The sequence below is a fragment of the Sminthopsis crassicaudata genome, chromosome 5 (genome assembly GCF_048593235.1).
Source record: "Sminthopsis crassicaudata isolate SCR6 chromosome 5, ASM4859323v1, whole genome shotgun sequence".
Taxonomy (NCBI): Eukaryota; Metazoa; Chordata; class Mammalia; order Dasyuromorphia; family Dasyuridae; genus Sminthopsis; species Sminthopsis crassicaudata.
This window is the reverse complement of record NC_133621.1, coordinates 20,523,792-20,543,753: the sequence shown is the minus strand read 5'-3', so window position 1 is coordinate 20,543,753 and position 19,962 is coordinate 20,523,792. Positions and strand designations below refer to the sequence as shown.

The window sequence follows — 19,962 nt, the reverse complement described above, 5'->3', positions numbered from 1 at the left end:
AGGAGTATCTAAATGAAATTAGGTTTAATTGAGGTCTAGTGGCAGATTCGGGGAACAGGGAATCAAATAGAGCTACCCTGAAACCCCTTTGGATTCAGTGCAAGGATACAGAGTTAAATGAGGTCTAGTAGCAGCGCAAGAGTCCTCTGTAAAGGAATTCACAGACCCGAAAAACCTAGATTGATAAAAGAGGTTTATTGTGGGGTTTGGAAGTAAAGTTTAGTTAGTAAAGTTGAAGGTAGAGATAAAAAGGCACCGGAACTACAGGTCCAGTGGGCAGAAACCCTTGACATGACAGGTGTAAGGATGCCATGTTTGGGATCTCTGCAAAGAGTGGACTCCAGTTTTGCCCCTTTATAATAGGGGGGCTTTTGATAATCTGAAGGAGCTTGTGGGTGGAGTTCCAGGTTGGCTCCTGGCTGGGTTTCAGCCAGGGTTAGAATCTGAATAGAATTCAATGGGTTTTTAGATAAGGAGGAAACTTGTTTGTGCCTGGGGTGGGGGTTTGGAAACCTGAGCAGATCATTAGAATGGGGGCTGGGACAGCCCAAGTTGGCTCAGATCCTTTGGGGGCTAGGAGAACCTGGATATCTCCCAATGGAATTCAAAAGGGTGCTTTTGACCGGGATTTGTGAATCAAAGGTCAGCCATGGGGGTTGGGAATCAGAAAGGAACCTTAACCCACATCACCTTGAATAACTGAAGATGATTTAGAGCAGGGGTTCTCAAACTACAGCCTGTGGGCCAGTTGTGACCTGTTGAGGATGTTTATGCAGCCACCTGCTTATGGCAAATGGGCTGAGGGGTAGAGACAGAGTGTGAGCTTTTGTTTTTACTGTAGTCCAGCCCTCCAACAGTCTGAGGGACAGTGAATTGGCCCCCCTATTTAAAAAGTTTGAGGACCACTTATCACCATGACTGTGAAGGGACTTCAATGGACCCATGAAGAATATTGAAGGAACTGAAGGGAAGGCCATTAATCTAGTCATTTTAATTGGGATGAAATGGAAGCTTAGTTAGATCAAGTGACTTTGTACAGAGTAGTTACATCTGACTGAGAGATCCTTGGGGGCACAGACTGTTTTGCCTTTTTTGTACCCCTAGCACTTATATGGTACCTGACACATATTAACTGCTTAATAAATGCTTTTGGGCTGACTGGTTGGTATTAGATTGGAAAAAGAGAGAATGCAAGCTTTTTGAGGATAGAAATTTTCATTTATGTTTTTGTATCCTCAGGGCCCATCACCATGCCTGGACTATAGGAGGCAAGTTAACAAAGTCAATAAGCACTTATTTGGTGCTTACAGTATACCAGACACTCAGCTAAGCACTTAATAAATGGTTGTTGATTGATTTAGGGGAGAAAAATGTAAATCCCTCTAATAGAATCAATCAACAAAGTATTTGTTAATCATTTGGCATATATCAGGCACCATGCTTAAAAACAAAACAAAGAAATGGCCAATCCCAGGGAAAGGATTTCTTTCCTTGTGTCTTTGTGCTCTGGAGTGTAGCAGATTCTCTGATTTCAAGTCCATTGTTTTTTCTCCTATTCTCTTGCTTCTTATAAGTAGCATTACCAGGGTCCTTAGCTTTATCCTGAGAATGACTTTTCATATCCATAACTTATAGGATATTTAATTTCATGTGTAAACATGAAATGTCAAAGAGCAACTAACATCTCCCAATTTGGGGATCCATAGATAACCGTTTAAATGTATGGTTCCAATTACAATTAGTATTGTCTCTATCAGACTTTCTTTCCTGAAATCAGCTTCCCCACCCCCCAAAAAAATAAATGATAACTAAAATAAAAAATGACTATGAAAATAGGACATGAAAACTTCTTCCTCTGATCCACCAATGGAATCTGGGCATGGCTAGGAGCCATGATTGCACAAAGAATTTTTAGAGTTCTCCATGTTAATTTATGAGTGATTTCCATAGCAACAGCATGGAACAAGTCCAGTAAACTAAGAATCCCTGACATTAAATGTCATTCCACCCCTTCTGACATAGACCATAATAATAAGATATGTATCTCTGCTTCCGAAATGCTAACGGGGCTTTTGATAAATACACCAGCCTTTCCCAAGGGGATACAATCCAATTATTTTTAGCTGTAATTTGATTAGATTCTTTCCACTAAATTTAATTCAGTGTCAGAATTCATGTGACATCAAGCTAGGTTGGTCCTAAGCAATGGATTAACTTTTTATTGCATTTAAAAATCTGTATCTTTCATTTTAAGTGATTTTTTTTTTCTCCTTTTGAAACTTGGGAGCTCAGTATATGCCCAAATTTTATGTTTGCAGTCAATTAAGGGGAGGGAAAAAAAACTTTATTACATAAGCATAAAAATGTGTGATCCATATAATTCAAACTTAATCCATATAAAGTCAGAAGGTTAATACATTAATCAACAAACATGTATCAAGTATCAAAATGTCAGATACTGTGCTAAATGCTAAGGATACAAGTAAAAAGAATAAAACAATTCTTGCTTACATTCTAATGGGGGAGATGTTCAAATGAACACACACACACACACACACACACACACACACACACACATATATATGCATATTTGTCTGTATATTAAAGTGACTAAATACAAATATAGACAAACACAAGGTGGTTTTAGGAAGAAGAAGACTAGCAGCTGTGTCCCAAAGACAAAGTCCCTCAAAAATGAAATGCCATGAAGTGAAGGAAAGAGAGGGTGCATTCCAGTCGTATATAGAGATGGATAACAGAGGGACATGTATGAGGAATAGAAAAAAGATCAAATTTGACTAAATTGTAGAGGACAGGAGAAAGCGTAATGTCCAAAGAGATTGGGAAGATTGGTTGGGGCCAGAGTGTGAAGAATTTCAAAAAGATAAACAAAGGATTTATACTTTATTCTTATTCTAGATAATAATGCAAATAATTTAAAAAATGTTTGTCTCAATTTCTTTATTTGTAAAACAAGTGAAAAAGGAAATGACAAACCACTTTAGTATCTTTGCTGAGAAAATCCCAAATCGAATTACAAAGTGTTGAACACAACTGAACAACAAGGCTGGGGAATACTGGAAAACCATTTGAATTTATTGAAACAGTGACTTGATCTGAACTGCACTTGAGGAAATGCACTTTGGTTACTGTGTATAGGATAGACTGGAATGGAGAGAGAGAGAGTTAAGAACAGAAACCAGTTGGGAAGCAATTATAGTAATTCTAGTGAGAGCTAATGAGGACTTGAACTAAAGTGGAGAGTCTGTGAGAATTGACAAGAGGCCTTGGATTCAAGACATATAATAGGGATCGAAATGGTAAGATTTGGGAAAAAAAAAAAGGTTGGATATGTGGGTCGAGGGAGCATGAATAGTTGATCATTAAGCCAAGTTCATGAATTTAGGAGACTAAAAGGTTGATGGTGTCTTGTATCTTATATAAAAATAGGGAAGTTTAGAAGAGGAAAATGGTAATTTGATTTCAGACACATTAAATTTAAGATGCTCTAAGATATCCAGTTCAAAATATCTAGTAGGAATTAATGACATGGGAATAAAGCTCAAGGGAGAGATCTAGGAGTCATCTGCAAAGAGAAAACAGTTAAATCTAATGGAGCTGATGAAGTTGCTACAAGAGCGAATGTAAAGGGAGAATAAAAGAGGGAAAATGACAGAATGTTGAGGAATATCTACTACTAAGGGGTATTTATGGATGATAAACTAGCGAATGAAAAAAAAAAAGAATCAGCAGAACAATATCATTAAAGAGTAGAGAAGAGAGAATATTCAAGAGGTAAAGAGTGGTCGATAGAGTCATAAGTTCCCAAATTTGGGGTGAGAAAGGAAATTTGTATTCATCATATTTAACCCCATCATCTTATCAAAGAGGAACTTGAGATTCAGAGCAGGTAAATAACTTGCCCCAGATCACATAGGTAACAGAGCAGAAATTTGAATTCAGGGTCTTTGACTCCAAAACCAAAACCAATGTTTCTTTACATTAGACCATATTGTAGGTCAACTATGTCACTCCAGGCCATTGCCAGTTATCTTGACTTTTGTCTAGCCACTGGATTTCTATGACTCCGGAGGAGAAAGAAAGGCTTAAAACTTCATGTAACTCTGCATCACTTAAATCCAATTCACTTGCAAGTCAAGACATCACCCATGATGTCATTGGTACCTTTTGAAAATGAATAACATTTATTATCTCCATGTGTTAATCATCCAAGAGCCAGAAGATACTAGATATTTCTGCTGCTTCCAACTTGCTAAAGGTTTTTGTGCTTCTGATGGACCTTTTTTAAAAAAATTCAGATATGAGGGTATTGGTCAAAGCTATCCATCTTACAATCAAAGAACTTGTAAGGAGACTTTAAAGGCATAACCTTTTACTAGTATTCATGTGGACATTAGAGAGCCATCCTGTAGAATTTTTAGTTCTTGCTAAAATTCACATGACCAACATGGAAACTTAAATTACATGGCAGATTTAAGCAGCTTACTTCTGAATACCGGATTGGGATAAAGAGGGAAAAGCTGTCATGGTAAATATTTTTAATAGGAACATTAAAAAGAGCTAGACACTGTAAAACTACAGTCCATTTCCAACCACAGCCAGCCAATCAGTTACTTTGCTTTTAACTCAGAGGTTTTTTGCTTCACAGCAGATTTCTGCAAAAATCAATTGGTTTGGTCAGGGCGTCAACTTTGTTCAATCATCAAAAATAAAAACTAAAAATGCCAGCAACGTAAACTACTTGACATCCCTAAAAAAACAACAGATCCATTGTTTGTTTTAATTTCCATCTTGTCCATCCCATAAACCTAGTTTTAATCTGCTTTTCTCACAGACAACCGACTTCTAAGAGAACACGTTACATTGTCACTGAGCTAGAGGTCAGGAGACAAATTAAGAGCCTTACTGGTTTTGACGCTGTATCGGATGACATCCTGGCAAAGTTTCAAGAGTCTCTGATGTGGTTCCCCAGTGTCCCTCATCTCCAGATCAAGCAGTTGCTTCAGCTGCTCCGGAGGCTGCCATTCACAAACCTAGAGACGGAAGGGGGATATAGGGAAGCATGCTATAAATACTGCATGAGGTCAAGAGAAAGCAGAGGAAATCAAACAGTGACATGGAAATCACATCCAGCAAGGCAGAGGGGAATCAGAAATGACTGGAAAAAATGTGTTACATTTCACCAGCAGCCAGCTTGCTCAGCAAGGCCTTAGAAATACTAGACTTGCCAGCACTCATGGGCACATTTTAACAACCCCCCGTCCAGCAAAAGAGTAGAGTCTTTTAGGTGTCCCTTACTTGACTACCTAATGATAGTTATATCCTATATGGCTAGTCAAAGAAAAAAAAATCTAATCTCCCCACCCAAATAGCTTTCAATTCAACAAGAAGAGGGAATAAATTGTGAACTGCTGATAGTCAGCTCCTTGCTGTTCCTCACACTCAGAATGCTTTCTCCCACCTTTGGATGTTGGAAAAGACCATTGTTCGTGAGAAGAATATAGTCCCTCCTCAACCCAACCTTTAAGAATTGATTTCTTCGTACATTGTGTACAGTAACAACAATATTGTATGATGATCTATGAATAATTTAGTTATTCTCAGCAATACGATGATCCAAAACAATTCTTTAGAACTTGTGATAAAGGGTGCTCTTCATCTCCAGAGGAAGAACCTGTAAATCATGACTATAGATCAAAGATACTTTTTCTTTACCTTTATTTTTCTTTTTTCTTCTCCAGAATGAATTACCTGGAAATGTGTTTTGCATGACTGCACATGTATAACCTAAGTCAAATTGCCTGCCTTCTCACTGGGGGAAGGGAGGATAGGTAACGAGGGAGGGAGAGAATTTAGAACTCAAAATTTGCCAAAGAAGAGAATGCTAACATTGTCTTTACATGTAATTGGGAAGAATAAAGCATTAAATACAATTGACAATACAATAATATAAGAAAAAAAATTTGATCTCTTTTTTCAAGGCTCAGCCCACATACCCCTGTTAAATAAACCTTCTCTGATCCTCCCCTCTCAACAACATAAGAAAGTTGGGCTCTTATTCAGGGCTTGGATACAGCTAAAAAGGCCTGCTGAAAATAGATCTGCCTGGAGTTTTATAAATCTAAAGAAAAGGGCATTGCAATAAAGAGCAAGGAGGACAGTGAAAGATATCTAAATATCCATGGTAATCTAAATCTCGTGCCCATCAAGCTGGCTACCATAGAAAGTAACAACAATGTCAGAAGAAAAACAGTTGTATATGTGCCAAAAAATTCAGAGGAGACAAAATAAAAAAGAGGAAGGGGAAAACAGTAATAAAACCCATCAATTCAAATATCTACACGCAAATGTACAAAATATGGGTAATAGAAAAGTGAATGAGAAAAGCAATGAAGAAAATTTTACCTCATTCAGAACTGGTGGGATGGCACACATGGCTGGAAAATAGCAATGAATGAGTAAGTCTTAGTTTGCAAAAGAGAACCGAATATGTAAAAATGGATATAGATTGGCGCCATTTATCTTTTATAGCTATGTAAAGAATTCAGGAACCAGAAGTGCGATGTCTGGGCAAAGATCAATGGAGGCCAAAGTGATATTGTCAATGGGGTATACTGTAGGCAATCAGAGTGGAAACAGGCAACTTTGGGAAAGAGATCAGAAGTCTGCCGAGGGGGAGGAAGGGAAATAAAGATTTATCAAGCATCTACCATGGGCCAGGCACTGTGCTAAGCTCTTTACAAATATTATCTCATTTGTCTGGCATGGGGGCATAATGGCAGAATCTCAATTATGCAGACATCTGTTGGAGACTGTCTCCACCTAAAGAGGAGCAGCTAATGATTTCTTGATTTGTCTTAATGATAATTTCATCCTTCAAAAAATGAAGGAGCCAAAAGTGACTAATTGGAATCTGAATATGATTCCCGTCAACAAGGGAGAACTATTTCCTTGGAGTAAATGATGGGAGTCTCAGGGACAAGTGACCATTGCATCTTAGAATTTGTAATCAAGAGGAAGAGGAAATATCTGTTGTGAACTCTTGATTGGAGGGAGGAGGAAGAAGAATTAAAATCATACAGTAAAGGGATAAGCAGAATCCTATTCTAAATTAAAATTCAACAGAGGAAAGTAATCTCAGGAATTGATGGGAAGTTCTGAAAAATGAAATTCTGTGAAGATACAGAGAGAAACAGGATCCATTAAAGGAAGAAGTAAGAGTTGCTTAAAGAGATTAGTGTGGATGCATAAGGAACTCTTGAATAACTTTTTAAAGACATGTATAGAGATTAAAAAGAAGAGAAAGTACAAAATGGACGAGTACAAAATGGAACACAATGGCAGAAGTCCTAAAGTTAATATTGAGCCGAAACTTCTAAGAATAGCTAAGGACAAGGGAAAAGATTTTGTTAGCTATGCTAGGGAAAAGAGATGATGATGGAGGAGATAGGAACCATAATCAGGCTACATGGGATAGAAGAAACAGCAAAGAGCAGGTAGAGATGCTAATCTCTTATTTTGTTTCCATTTTCTTTTTGATCAGGAAAAGTTTTAACAACAACAACAAAAAAGGATAATAGGCTGATAATGAGATAAAAGAAAGCATCCAGTTGCCTTGGATGAATTCTAATCAGGTGGTCCAGATATCCTTATGGGAAAAGATCTTTCTGTACTCTAACATTTTTAAGCAATTATTTGGAAGAAGATATAAATAGCACACTTAATGAATTTTCAAATGACTTAGAGATAAGAGAAATAGTTAATATGTTAGAGATTCAAGAGCCAAAAACAACTCCACAAACTTGAACATGTGGGCAAATATAACAAGATTACATTTACTCCTATTAAATTTCAAGTCTTAATAAGCTTGGGTTCAAAAATATCAAGTTTACAAGGATAATATAGTTAGAGAGTATTTCACTAGGAAAAATATTGGGGTTTTAGTGGATTGCTACCTCAATTAGAGTCAACCTTGTGATATGACTGCCAAAAAAAAATTAATGAAATGTTAAGCTGCTTTATAATTGGCAGAAAGAGGGAGGGGATGGGAAGGCTGCTCTGCTCTAGTCCAAACACATCTGGAGTATTTTTTGAGTGCCATATGTGATGGGCATATAGGGGGCAGGAGGGCAACCAGGATTAGGAAGGACCTCAAGATAATGTTACATGTGGGTCCTTTGAAGGAACTTAGGGTGTTCAGCTTGGAACAAAAAGGGGAAAAAGGGAAAATGAGAATTGTCTTCTAGTATTTGAAGAGCTATTATAAGAATTGGAGAGATTTGTTCTGTTTGGGTCCAGTAGGCAGAACAAAGGATAATGGGTAGAAATTACAAATACCTTGGCAGAATTAAGGAAAAATACCTAACAGCCAGAACTCTCCCCAAATGGAATTAGCTCCTAAGAAAGGAGCAGATCACTCCTCCTTGAAAGTCTTCCATCCTAGGTTGAATGATTACTTGCTCAGGGTACTATGAGGAAATAGATGTGGAAGTAGATGATCTCTGAGCATCTTCTACTCTGGTATTAGTTACCTTCTCTGTGACATCTGGAGCTTTCAGGATTACTTCTTCCATGATTAATCGACAGGCCTCTTCCACAAATTTTTCTCCTGCTTTTGGATCTGTTGTGGGACCGTTGAGTACAACACCGTCTACTAAGATGACATTCCTCTTATTGGGGACCATTTCTTGTTGTTCAGAATCAACTATTTTAAAAAATAAAAGAGAGAAGAAAAAATACTTAATATTTAAAGGCCTTTTTTTGAATTACATCACCATTGCTAATGAATCCTTCTAGAGAAATGCTTTCAATTTTTCCTATTCTTCTCCCTCCTCCCCCCTTTTAGTGCCTGCTAATGAGTTAAGTTCTATGAAAAACACAGGCTTTCCCTCTGCTATTAAAGAAAAGGCTTTACATGCAAATGTCCCTGGGAAAGAAAAGTGAGATAGAAATGTTTAGTATGAAGCCTTTCCTAAGAACATCAATGGTGGAAGAGGCACCGGGCAACTGAAAGTCCTAGGGGCAATGTCAGGGAGATGAGAAGAAATGAGTTTTGGAAAGGGAGATGGAGAGAAAAGGCAAATTTCAACCACTTATAAATTTTGCTTACAAGCATCCCTGTTTCTGCATTTCCTAAACAGATATGATGGGTATTTCTATAAAATACATTGTTCCCAGTTCTGCAGACAAGGGATACAACTGACGGGATGGGATAGGGAACAGAGAACTGACCTTCGTATCAGTATGACCTGAGATCAATTCTGGTCTTGGATATTTACTGGCTGGGTCACTTCATCTCTGTCTGCCTTAGTTTCCTCATCTGTAAATTGAAATCTTAACCACATCTACCTCCGTGAGAATCAGATGATATAATATTCATTAAATGCTTTTCAACCTTTAAGTATTCCATAAATATTAGTCATGATAATGCTTTCTTTTCATTTCTACCACCAAACTAGCCTTCCTTATGCACAAATGTAATTGTCTGTGACTTAACCTGCCTTGTATGGAGCCATAAGCAAATCTTTTGCTTCTAGAGAGGATGTATATTTAAACCACTCTCACTATCCTCATAAATTTGCAAGCCAAAAATTCTCTCCATGGCCCAAAATATATCTCCCTATAAAATCTGTCTCCCAAATAGGATATAAGCTCCTTGAAAGTAAAGGAGTTTTTATTATTTTTTTTTTTTACTTTTGTACTGGAGTCTCCAGCATTCAGCATAGTGCCATTTAATAAATAATTTAATTTTGTTTTATTTTTTCCATTCATTCTTGTCACACTTCTGCTAAAAAAAATGCAGTGCTTTTCTGTTTTCAACAAAGAAAAATTTAGAATCCTCACCCTGGCTTTCAAGGTTCTCTGGAACTTGGGTCCAACCTCCCTTTCTACCCTTATTTCACATTATGACTCATGACACCTCACTCAAATGAACCGCTTATTGATCGTGTCCCATCCTTTCCCATGACCACATTTTTACTTTGTCCATTCCAGATGCCCAAGAACTCACTTGCTGAAATCTAACTTATCCTCCAAGACCCAGTCCAAAGATCACCCACTCCATCAAGGCTTTCTAGATCTTGTCAAAGACTTTGTACCTATCTTAGGAACTTATCTTGTTCCTGCTTTGTATTTCAATTATATGAGGAGATTAATATTTTATTTCTTTGCTAGATTGCAATCTCCTTAGGGCTAGAGACTATGTATGTTGATAAGAATTTGTTGAATTTAATCAAATTGCTAAATTGAAATTTTATTGTAAAACAAGGTGATTTTTCTAAGACTTTCTTAAGTCTGGTCCACATTCTAAATGATGGGCTCCATTACATTGTTCCCTTAAGATCAGGAATTTTTTTTTATCTTCTCTTGTATTTCCAGCACTTAACTCTGCCTGATACATATAGTAGGTGCTTAATAACTGCAGTATCATTACAACACCTTCAAGGCTATTTACCTTGGAGTCTCATCAAATTTTGTCACAAATAAAAGAAACTAAGTAGAGAAATTTGAATTCTTCTTGTAGTCAAGAGAATGACATTTCCCCCAAGGACTATGTGATATTATTCCTGATGATGCTCTCTTATTCTATATCCTTAAGATAGGCTAGATTGCAGGGGTTCTCAAACTACAGCCTGCGGGCCATGTGTGGCCTGCTGAGGATGTTTATGCGGCCTGCTGGGTTGTGGCAAATGGGCTGAGGAGTGGAGACAGAGTGTGAGCTTTTGTTTTTACTATAGTCCGGCCCTCCAACAGTCTGAGGGACAGTGAACTGGACCCCTATTTAAAAAGTTTGAGGACCACTGGGCTAGAGAATCAGAATCAGAAAAGGGACCTTTGCATATAGGTAGGCAAAAATATCAAGTGAAAGCAACCAGAGATGTTGATTTTTTTTCCCTTAAATTACAGAACTATGTGTATACATATATACTTATCTAGAACACATTCACACACAGCATCATTGCAGCATGTGACCACCATACATCAGGTTGATAGATGGTGGTACTATTTAGCAGTTAGTCACCCAAAGCCATGATGTATGAGGAATCATATTTGAAGGATACCTCAATGGAGGTAGAGAGCACAGGTAGAATATTGCATATCAGCAACCAAAAAAAGACCACATGCCATAAAGGATGACATCAGAACAAAAAAAAAAAAAAAAAAAAAAAAAGGTAGATTTGTCACATTGGGACAAGGGAAGAAGAACAACCTATGGACCACACATATGCTCCATGGGACCCTCAAAATGTCAAGAGGTCTATGGGAACATCTCAGCATTTTGAATGGACCTTCTATGGGAGATGTGGCTAAGTGGTATGCAGGACTGGTGGACCAGGTTGAGGTCCAATCTGTTAAAGTGGAGTAAGAACCCATACCAGCTCAAAGCAGAGATATGCAACCCACATACATGTATCTGTTTGACTCTTTTGCTTTGACAATATTCTAAGTTCCACATAGCAGCTACAGCATTTCATCTATTTTGTCCCCCTCTGTTAGGTTCTTATTAAGTGCTAATGAGATAATGAGATATTAGGTTCTTACTAAGTGCTAAGGAGGGACTTGACAATTCTCTAGTTCCGGACTTTACTGGGAGTTTAACCCCTTTGAACTCCTGGGGAGGAGTTGGCATGATTAGGAGGAGCAAGTTCATTGGTTGAAGTAATTTTTCCCAGAAGCCCTTGTGTTATCCCACTCCCATTCTCTGAGAGGATAAAAGAGGGCGGCACTCGAGACACTGAGAGTCTTGTCTGGACCAGACTTGAGGTGGCTCTCTGGAGGGAGAGAAAGAGTCTCTACACAAGGTCAGAATGGGTGGCAGTTAATGACAGCAGATCTCCCAGAGAGCAATCGGCAGTCTCTGGAGACAAAAGCACATTACACCCATCTCTTTCTAAAAATTTGGGGAGCCCAGTACATCTCCCCACCCCCTGTACCTACACATGTACACACACTTTCAAAGACACATATACACTTGCCTTCTTCTCCATGGACATACTCAATCAAGTAACATTTTTTAAGAGAATTCTACTTTTCCTTTTCATAAATCATTCTTGAGCTAAAGAGATCAATATCAGAGAATGCCAGGAATCTTTTTCCCTGACATCACAAGGAGACAGTTAAAATGAGCCTTCATATTCTAGGCACAGTCTCCCTGCTCCAGACCCACCCTCATTTTCTTAAGGGTGGAGTGTAGGGAGGGGAGGTCAGAAACAACCTTATTCTTAACCATTTCAAGCCTGACCTTTAAGCCCAGTCACAAAGCAAGAGGGGCCGGAGTAGGAATGAATAAAGACCAGGCAATTTTACACAAATGGCTCTTGTTTTAAAGCAGTAAAATGTGAGAACCCCATCAATGGTGTAATCTAAATCAGAGTTTGAAGATTACTGAACAGAGGGGAAATAGCCTTCAACAAAAATGATTCTGCCATTTAATTTGGAGATTAGATTGATATTTACCTTACAGGCTTTGTGTTGGTCTTATTCTTCTTTTCATGACCTAGTTCTTCTTTATAATACATACATTAATTTCATTGTGTAAAGTTAAGCACCTGCCATCGAAGAAAATCATTTCCAGTGCCTAGCATATTGTAAGTGCTTGATAAATATTTGTGCACTGGAATAGAATAGAACAAGAACAGAATAGAGCAGACCAGAGAAGAAAAGAGATGTGTTGATTGATTTTTTAAGGAAAAAAAATCTAAATCTATCTTAAACTATTGCAATTATTTCCTTTTTTCATATTAATAGCATTAACATTTATTAGACACCTGTGTTCTAGACACTGTGTAAAGCAAACCAATGCCCATCTCTTCAAAGGAAAATGCTTAGATACAATCCTCCAGCTTTCCCTTACCCCTTCAGAAAAATAATCTTATTGCTCGCACACTCAAACAGCATCCATGAGCAGATAAAAATGTCATGGGAAGATTTACTACTTTTTGCAACTTGAGAAAGATGGAATCTTGTGCAAAGGATGCGGTTTGCATAAGAATGTGAAAGGTGAGTTGTCGATAGCTCCCCCAAACTGAATTCCTATAATCTCATTTCTTGTTAAAGTTAAATTAGCTTTGGTTTTTTTAATGATGGATTTAAAATGCATTAAGGTCAAGTGCTCCAGCAGCTCTGGGACTCAACTGGTAGAGCAAAGGCCCCCACCTTTGAATAAGTTTCCCCTAAGTACTGTGGGGTTGCCTCCCTGGAGCCAGGTCTATCTAGACAAATATAAAAAGAAAATCTGCTGGTTTTTCAGGGAATTTGGATTGTATCCATAGAAGATATTATCATTAAACACACAGAGACACACACATACAAACATATACATATTCCTTTGAGAAAAGTTAAATAGTATAACGAATGAGCCTTGGAGCCATACAATACAACTGAATTTGAATCCAGCTTTGGACATGTAGACTAGCTGCATGACCCTAGACAACTTCTTTCAGACTCAGTTTCCTCAACTGTAAAATGGATTAACACCTACGATAGAGATTTATTATAAGGATCAAATGAAATGATGTGTTTTAAAGAATTTTGCAAATCTTCTAACCGGATGCAAATTTTGACTAACATCATTATGATCTATTTTTCCTTAGTAACAGGATTTGGTATCTGAATTCATAGACAACAACATCTCCAAAAATCTGGATGGAATGATAACAGAATCATGAAACTCCACATGTCCTAAACCCACTTACACTTAGAATAGTAGAGAAGTAAAATATTCAATCTCCAAAGCATTGATTTCAGGAAACACCCAAAGCATTTTCAGGACTATGGGGTCAAGCAGTTAGGTCAATAATATTGAGCAGCATGTGAACTAAATGATGCTTTTACACAGTTGGGAGCCTATTCTATATTGACGCATAAATTCACTTGTAGAAGTGCCTCATGTGAAATATTGCATCCCTTGTATTCATCGTGATGGTCCAGTCAGGTCAGGATGTTATTTATCATATATCTTTCTATGCTGAATTGTGCCTTAGGCAGGTTGGGAAAAAACTATAGTAAATCAGTAAAGGTTAATCAGTAAATGGGGAAGGGTTGGGCAGGAGAGATAAAATGGTTCTTGGTCCTAGGGAGAATAATAGGGCCAAGAGGGATGAAGAGGAGCCTGATGGGAGGAGAAAGAGATGAGTTAGTGGAGGAAAATCTGGGAATTAAGTAGCCCTTAAAATGATGTTAAAGAGAAGAACTAAGGATTCAGTCTCTACAGAAATAAGCCATTTCAACATTTCAAAGATCTTAAGATGTCATTAATGGAGGGATTCTCTCTATAGGTGTAGATTGCTGGAGCTGAAGTCAAGAAGACTAGTTTTGAATCTTTTTTTCTGTCAGCTGTGTGACACTAGGCAAGTTACCTCACTGTTCTAAGCCTATTTCTTCAGTCATAAAACATGGTAGTTGGATTTGATAATTCAAAGCTCCCTTCTATCTTCGAATATAGAATCCTATGGTTGTCAGTCTTATGATGTCTATAACTTACAATCCTCAAGAGATGGTGGGGCTAGAAAATTCATCCTCTTGCAGCTGGCCCAGTGAGGAACCATTCCTTGTAATCAGGACATCCAAGGATGAGATGGACAGGCATGAAGTGACCAATCCAAACCTTCTCCTCTTAAGTGCTTCCTTTATATATCTATCAATTCTCCATAGATGGCAATGCTTATAATTATAAGAAAATGTGATGTTTCTCAAAGAGAGGTTCAGTAGATGAATCAGAAAATGAGGGAGGTAAGAGAATAATCCCTAGAGCTGTATCAAAGAAAAGTTGCGCGCTCTCTCCTGCTACCTTGTAGTGAGAAGGAAGATGAAGAGCGTGACAGATAGAAAGACAAACAAAGGTAGCTATTTGTCTGCATTCTCACTGCTCTGGCTGAGAGACAAAAGAAGATGAATTCCATAATGAAGGAGCGCTGCAGCGAGTTTCACCAAACTTACAGTAAAGGTCATTGTTTTTCCTTAAAATGCATACCATGACTTCATCTGAAAGCATCATTAAGGCTGAATCTAAAAGTGATAGCAGTTACAGCTGCTAGCATGGGGCAAAACCACTTGAGTAGAAGAACAGCTTAAAAAGTGAAACATCAGAAAATCAAATAAAGATAGGTTCGTAAGCTAAGATGCTGCATCTGGGGAAGTGTTTGTCCAGCAGAGCAGGAGCAATGGAAGCATTTGTTCACAGTGCTCCCAAATAATACACTCAACATGGAGCTTTAACAGACGGTTCCTGAGAGAGTCTACAGTTCCAAAGTGGAGTTGTTCTGATCTCATACTTTTCCTTATACACATGCTATTATAGGACTTTACATGTGTACCCATTTTCCCTATGGGCACATGGATGGGAATGTGAATCATGGTTTCTTAGCAGAATAATATATAAATAATTTACTTTGCATTTTCATAGAATATTTTGGTCAAGGTTAATTGAGTTTTAATGATTGATTTGCTCATGTGAAATATATCCGTGGGAGCTCCTAATTACAGTTTTGGTAAGGAAAGTCACCCCCATGGGTTGCCCTTAAGACCCCAAGAATAGTGAGTTGTAATGGTTACCCTTTCCTCTGGGAAACCTCAGCTGGCCAATGTACAGGAAAAGCAGAGGAAAATAAGCAAAAGAGAAAAAACATTAGTATCCCTGGGTCTAGGAGAGGTGAAAAGGCATCTATCTAAGTGAATAATGAAACAATGCCTACAGCTTTCACAGGGGAAGAAATATAGAATAAATAATTAAATCTAGAATAATAAATAACATGGCCGAAAATAAGAGGGCAATTGATTTGACCCTTTTAGTTAACCATTATCATTCTGCATTTGTTTCTCCTCTTCCGAGACGTACAAGCAGTGTTTCAGAACCTGCTTGTCTGTTCCATACCCTCGTCTCCAATATCCCAATTGCAAATTCAAAATCACTAATTATGCTGCTTCCAAAACTTGTTCCAGTGGTTTATTCTGATGTGGACCTGATCTCAGATTCCCAAAAGCAATGCCAAGGCAATGTAAATTCCAGTAGTATTTTTTTTTTCCCAAGCAAGAACTGTTTCAAGTACAGGACCAGTGATGGATGCTCATTCTATTATCTGAGGACCAGATTAGCCAAGCCAAGAATCCCATCATTTAAAGGGTTTTGTTGATTTCCCCTGATATTAGTGCCCACACCAAGCACTGTTTAATTGTTTTGTGGATCTTGTATATACTTGTCTCTAGATATATCATCCCCCCCTTTAGTAGAAGGAAAAGATGTGCCCTTTGAATGCAGGAACTATCTCACTTTTATATAGTATTACTATTTTATTAATTACTAATACGTGCTACGGGGCACAGTGCAGGACAGACACATTAATGCTTCATGGTTGATTGGCTGTAGGGAGCATTTCTGAGCCATACTAACTCTCAGAGAGCACCCCCTAAGCTTTTCTAGTAGGGATGTGGAAAAAAAATAGGATAATGGCACAGTAGATAGAGTGTTAGGCTTGGAATTGGGAAGAATTGGGTTGAACCCCCATCTTGGAAATTGGATGGGATATCTAATGTTTTTACTTTTTTTCCTTAACTGTGAATTGAGAATGATAATATTCAACAAACTCACATCATAGGATTATTATGAAGCCCAAATGAGATGTTCAGAAAATGGCCTAAATATCGGTAGTCACTCTTATGATTGTTATTATTTTATAAGAAGTGTTCATACTAAGGAAATCATAGACCTTGGAAGTTCTGAAATAATACTGCTTTTTCAGAGTGATCAATAAAATGGAAAGAATTTAGGATGATGAATTTGGAGTAAGGATGAAGGCGGGGGCTCTGAACCTTTTTTTGGTGTCATGGACCACTTTGATGGTCTGATGAAGCTTACAGAAGCCTTCTTAGAATCATATTTTTAAATTCATAAAATGAAATATGTAGGACTATAGGAGAATTATAACAATTCTCATTTATATATTATCTACAATGTTCCAGGCACTGTGTTAAGTGCTTTACAAATATTATCTCATTTGATCTTCACAACAAGCTGGCATGGGAACTAGGTAGTATTATTATCCCCATTTTTCAGATGAGGATTTTGAGATAGAGAGAGGTTGAGTCACACAGCTGGAAAGTGTCTGAATTCAGATTTGAATTCAGCTCTCTACTGATTCTAAGCTTAGCACGCTGTAAATTGCACCACCTAGCTGTTCCCAACCTATTATACTGAAAAACATTTGTGTATATATATATATATAGTTCTTGGAACCCAGGTTAAGAATCCCTGAAGTAAGAACAAGTATCTGAAGAGCTTGCACATAGAGGAAGGATTATTTTTATTCTGCTTGGCCCCAGGTGGTAGAAGCAAGAATGGATGGAAATTAAAATGAGACAGATTTAGGCTAGATTTTCTATCAATAAGAGGTATCTTGAAGTGCAATAGGCTTCCTTGGGAAACAGTGAGTTTCCCTTCATTAAAGTTCTTCTGGAAAAGACTGGGAGAAGATTTGGGAGGTTTGGTTTAGAGACAAGTCCTGTAGGGATAACAGCTGGACACTAACACTGTCCCCACCGCTCCCAAGCTCAGAGCTTACTTCTGGCTCTGTGGGTCTGTGAATTGTTCCTCACACAGAGATCAGCTTTGCTAGTAGATAAGCTTCTGACATAATGTCTCACCAAGAATACCAAAAAAATGCTAGGAAATAAAGAAATGAGCAAACAAATGAATGAAAAAGCAGGTATTAAGCACTTGTTATGAGCCAAGCATTGTGCTAAGGACTTTCCATATAAATATAAAAGCAAAGGCAGTCCCTTTCTCAAGGAACTTATATTTCAATAGGAGGAGATCATAATTCATCTATATTAATTCTTGTGTTCCATAACTAAGAGGTAAATGAATGACTTCTGGGGGAAAGGGGGAGGAAGGAGGGGAAGTCTTTTGGAATGATGATGCAAATTCGCCAATCTCCAAAGGGTTGATCTAACAGAATGTAAACTCTATTAGGCTGTAACTAGGTGGCACAGTGGATAGAATGTCAGATCGGGAGTGAGGAAGATCTGAGTTCAAATCTATTCTCAGACACTAGCTTACTTGACCCTGGGCAAATCACTTAAACTATGCTTGCCTCAGTTTCTTCAATAGGGATGATAATAATAGCACTTATCTCCCAGAGTTATTAAGATGATCAAATTGTAAAACATTCAGTACAGAGTTTGGCACAGAGTGGGTAACTGATAAATGCTATTTCAGGTACTTATTTTCTGACTAGTTATAAGGTTTTTGTATCCTTGTTGGAAGCAAAATTTCAGAATCCTATAATGTATGATGCCATGTTTCCCTTTAAATCTGGCACAGGTAGACCTTTAATGCTCATGGAATCCTCATGGAAATGGACGGAATTATGTAGAATTCTACTAAACTGGCACACATAGCAGTCGAATTTACCCAAGCTTGTCCTTGATTCAGAAGCACCTGCTAAAGTACAATTTGGTGAGCACTCTCAAAATAGGCTGATCTCATCAGCCTCATCAGGAAACTGATTGATTTCAGAAAGAAGGTCCTTGAAAAAAGTAATTCAGTTGTTCAGAAATGTCAGAGGTTTCTGGGTATGTTTCATTATCTATGATCCATCTCCCCTGCCCACAAATGTTGGGCAAAACCCACAAATATTTAGTCTGTAAGACTAAAGCCAAGTGGTGCCCCCAGAAAAAAGGCCAGCAATTGAGAAGGCTTCTTTCTGCCTTTTCAGCTTGCCAGAGATTGGGGTAGCCTCTGATTACTATAAATGAAAATAAGCTTGGAATCTAATATCAAGCATTTTGAAAGTCCCCACTAAGTGCGGGATCCTGTGCTAGGTTGGGGTTACAGAGACAGTCTTCTTTTTAGGTCGCCTCAGCTATTCTCATTATTGCTAGCTGTTGAAGAACCAAAGTCTAGTTCTCAAAAGATAACATTTCTCTCAACAGAACCGGGGTAAGTGTTCATCCATTTGTTTGTGGATTTTCATGGTGGGGAAAGCCACAATCTCTCCAAGAAGCCCATTCTACTTTTGAGTAATTCTAATGTTTATTTAAAAATAAGCTTAGTCTGCCTCTCAGTAACTTCCACCTAGTTCTGCTCTCTAGTCTAAGCAGAGTAAGGCTAATTCTTCTCCTATATAACATCCTTGATAGACATGGAGAAAGCTGTTGTATGTATGTTCCCCTCCACCACCATCCCCCAAGTTTTGTTTCTTTGGAGCTAAATATTCCTTTTCCTTTTAACTGATCTCATATGGCATGGATTCTAAACAACCCATTTTGGTAGGACCCTTCTAATATGGTCCACCTTCCCAATATTCTTCCTTAAATTTGTCATCCTAAATAGAATACATTACCCAGATGAGATGGCAGTAGGACTATCCATTCATTTTTGAAACTATGGCTCTCTTAATCAACCTAGGAGAATATTAGATTTTTCACCAATACTAAAAAAGCAGATCTTTTTAGAGGAACTATTTTCCAGCCTTACTTCTCTTAAACTGTATCCCTCACCCTCCAAAATGTTGTGATCCTCCCAGTCCATAGTATTCCCCTAATCAACCCAGTTGAGTTACCATATCAAAAAAGAAATTGAAGTTAGTCTTTATTCTTGATAAAGTCATACTAGCTTTTTAATCATCACTGTTTCCCTATCTAAATGCACATAAACCATCCTTCTAATGAAGAACTCTAGAATTTGGCCAGGAATAGAACTAAAGGTTGCAGACTGATTCTTCTCTTTCCTTTTGTTTTGGAAAATCCAGGACATTTATCTTTCTCCAGTCCTAAAATATCTTTCTGAATTTTCATAATGACTCAAAGTTTTCTTACAAAATGTATCAATGACATTGTCCAATTCCTTCAGTAACTCTAGGAGAGAGCTCATCTAATAGCTCATGGCCTGAATGCATGGAAGACATTTGGGTATTCATACCTGTGTGACTGTGGACAAGTCATTCA

General features: G+C 37.9%; 1 protein-coding gene across 4 annotated transcripts in view; it reads right to left on the bottom strand.

The window, feature by feature from the left end:
- GADL1 (glutamate decarboxylase like 1) overlaps nucleotides 1–19,962 on the bottom strand; it is a 205,990-nt gene that overhangs the window by 166,375 nt on the left and 19,653 nt on the right. For 2 of the 4 annotated variants that reach the window (XM_074267624.1, XM_074267623.1), the window contains exons 2-3: nucleotides 8,553–8,725; nucleotides 4,928–5,054 (exon numbers count right to left, since the gene is read on the bottom strand). In XM_074267624.1, the coding sequence (XP_074123725.1) occupies nucleotides 4,928–5,054; nucleotides 8,553–8,725 (300 nt within the window). Of the gene's footprint in view, nucleotides 1–4,878; nucleotides 5,055–5,385; nucleotides 5,472–8,552; nucleotides 8,726–19,962 lie in introns of those variants that run through there. The other 2 variants (XM_074267625.1, XM_074267626.1) reach the window with 2 other exon arrangements.